Raw genomic sequence first — 3,253 nt, forward strand, 5'->3', positions numbered from 1 at the left:
TATATATATATATATATATATATATATATATATATATATATATATGTGTGTGTGTGTGTGTGTGTGTATATATATATATATATATATATATATATATATATATATGAGACTAGTTGTTATTAGCAGTGAAAAATTGCTACATGTGAATAGTAGAAGGTACACATGGCAGCAGATGAAAAGGAACAGAATAACAAGCGATGTCAGATCTCAAGATATCAGTTACCACAAACAGCATTGTAGATTTGAGAGTAATTAAAGAGTGTACTGATGACTTGTACAACTTATACCACATGGAAAACCAAATGAAATAATTATCATGATAATGACAATAATGGCAATGATGAATGAAAGAATTCTGAATTTAAATGATGTAAAAGAATGACAATTATTTTTAGGTTCATTTGTTTAGTCTATTGAACCAATGTATTTGAGCATGAAGCAACAGTAATGATATCTGTAACATGAAAGCAAGAACAGTACAGAAATAATTAGATGATTAAAACTTGTTATAAATTCAACACCAATTTATAACCCAGAAAATACAACATACAAATCAGTGTAATTTAAAAGCATTGATTAAAAATTTCAATTAGCAGCTGAATATCTCTTGTATAAGTTTCTTCATATTAGTTTATGCAACAGATTAAATAATAATAGCAAGGTGTAGCAAAAGTAAAGAAAATTTAGAATACTCTTACCTACCTGCTCATGGTACTATATATGGCAAACATATGTTTGTGTAAAAATGAGTCTTCAAGGTCACGCAGCATCATACCATCTAAAGGAATTAAATATTTCTTGTCCTTCTCCTACAGCCAACACACCAGGAGAAAATAGGAGGCACAGATCAAATGACTAGTTTACCAGAACATGATTAATAAATATAGCAGACAGAAGATTCATTGTTTGTTAGAACATGAATGTATGAGTACATGTTGTAGATTATGAGGAGTGAGTGTAAGTGAAGCTTTAAGATGTTTTAGGTCAGCACAAGAAAATAATTTACAACCCTCTCTATGAATTTATCAGGTCTAATCCTAGAAAACTAAGTAAATAAAGGATTTTTAAGCAAAGACTAGTTAGCTGATTTTCTTCAAGATACTAAACCATTATCAAAACAAAAGAAACCAATGTGACAAACTTCTGGGGAACAAAATTAATTTGAAAAATTATTTGTTTTATACTTGGTATTCCAGACACACAAAAGATTATATAGTTTGTTGAAAGGAATATAGTTTAATGGCAAGAAATAAAATTACTAGGATACACACACAACAACACCACCACACACACACACACACACACACAGAAAAGAATTTATATTACATCTTTGAAGTAATGAGCTATCTCTATCATCTGCCAGTAAAATGTTTAAAACTTTAAAATATTCCATTTTGTGCAGAAGAGAAGCAAGTAATTTTTAAGATATCACATTATATCTGACATCCCTATAAAATACACTCAGCAATGGTTTAATTTAGAACACAACACATACCACACAGCTTCTCAGGAATGATGTTCAGCAAATTTTTGACTTTTTGAGCAAAATTTCTTCTGGTTTATAATTACTAAGAACTTCACAAATATGTTTCCAAAACAAACACACAGGTCATTTGTCTGGCATACTATACAATATTAGATAGTCAAAATATCTTTGTCCATATTTTTACCGTTTCTTTTGGAGCTTATCACTTCACACCTAGAAAACCAAAACATATCTCATTCAATATTTTAATTATTCCAATGTCCACTTACACAACAAAAATGTCTAAACTGACTGTTGATCTTACATCACAATATTTTTCTTTTATGTAAAAATTGCATACAAACAGAAAATAAACTGTAAAAATTGAAATAAAAATACAGAATAGACATACTACCTAACTGAATAAAAGATAAAGTAATAGCAAGTTTTTGCTATAACATCAGAGCAGCATCACTTTGCAAAACGTCAATACCAAACAATATCTAAAACAGGTAGACTGTTTTAGGAGTTTGACTTCATAAAAGCTTGACATAAGAAGAATGCTTAATGGTAAGACTATTATAACAGTGGAATGGCAATCTAAGAACATCTTACATTCCATATTGACTTTGATGTTATTTCATATATGTGAAAAAGACATTTTTTTAATGCCAAAATTTAGATTTTGATTTAAAGATTAAACAATTTCTTTTGTAACTATAACTGCCACTCCATCAGTTACAACAACAAGGATTTCAGTTGATCCAATTAATGGAACAATGTGCTCATGAAATTAATGTGCAAGTGGCTGAGCACTCCACAGACATGCATACCCTTAACATAGTTCTCGGGGAGATTCAGCAAGACACAATGTGACAAGGCTGTCCCTTTGAAATACAGGTATTACTCATTTATGCCAGCTGAATGAACTGGAGCAATGTGAAATAAAGTGTCTTGCTCAAGGACACAATGCACCACCAGGTATCAAACTCATACCTTTACAAACTTGAGCTGAATACCCTAAACACTTAGCCACAGGCCCTCACAACAATTTATTATATATAAATTATTATAACTACACTGTAGGCTTACTTGATCTTTTCATAAAATTATAGAGTCAAAAATATATAAATATTTTAGATATTTATAGAACTTTTTGTTTTGTTTAAATGAATCTGATCACATTCTGTAAGCTATGTTAACTCTTCTTTTCTTTACACAGGAAAACTCTGGAAGACAGTTTAGGCAAAGAAAATTGTCTATTTGTATTATCTAAATTTAGAATCCTCAACTTCTTGAGAAAATTTCTCCAATATTTAAACACTATGTTGTTCTCATATATTTTTCCTTTGTTCTCATTCCAGTATCGTTATCTAAATGTACATATATAAATGCTTCATGACAACCCATTTTAGACAAGTCAGAAATATTTGATACGATAATTAGCATAAACTCTACCTGGTTAATAATTTATCATAATAGTTAATGTTTATGTCAACACAGATATCATATGGATTTGGAGTTGTGATGTTTATACTACAATAACACTGTAAGTGATATAGTTCCACAGGGAAATCAAACTAGAGATGATCAAGACACCACAGAAATGCTCAAAAGAAGAGACAGAGAATTCTTTTATTTCTTTGAAAAGAAGTGTAAAATCCTAGTTAATTTCACTGAATATATTAAAGGTACTTATTTTATCAACACCTGATGTATTTTAAAGTAGATATGGTAAAAATGAATTAAATAACATTTCACATCCTTAAATATATATATATATATATA

The 3,253-nt window shown here is 29.4% G+C and overlaps 1 protein-coding gene across 4 annotated transcripts in view; it reads right to left on the minus strand.

Moving 5' to 3' along the window:
• Positions 1–3,253, minus strand: part of LOC106867485 (dynamin-1) — a 128,265-nt gene that overhangs the window by 40,251 nt on the left and 84,761 nt on the right. Inside the window, exon 14 of one of the 4 annotated variants that reach the window (XM_014912368.2) lies at positions 703–809. The exons of the other annotated variants lie outside the window; for them this stretch is intronic. Within the exon in view, the coding sequence (XP_014767854.1) occupies positions 703–809 (107 nt within the window). The remainder of the gene's footprint in view (positions 1–702; positions 810–3,253) is intronic. 4 annotated transcript variants of the gene reach the window in all.

This window comes from Octopus bimaculoides, chromosome 2 (assembly GCF_001194135.2).
Source record: "Octopus bimaculoides isolate UCB-OBI-ISO-001 chromosome 2, ASM119413v2, whole genome shotgun sequence".
Lineage (NCBI taxonomy): Eukaryota > Metazoa > Mollusca > Cephalopoda > Octopoda > Octopodidae > Octopus > Octopus bimaculoides.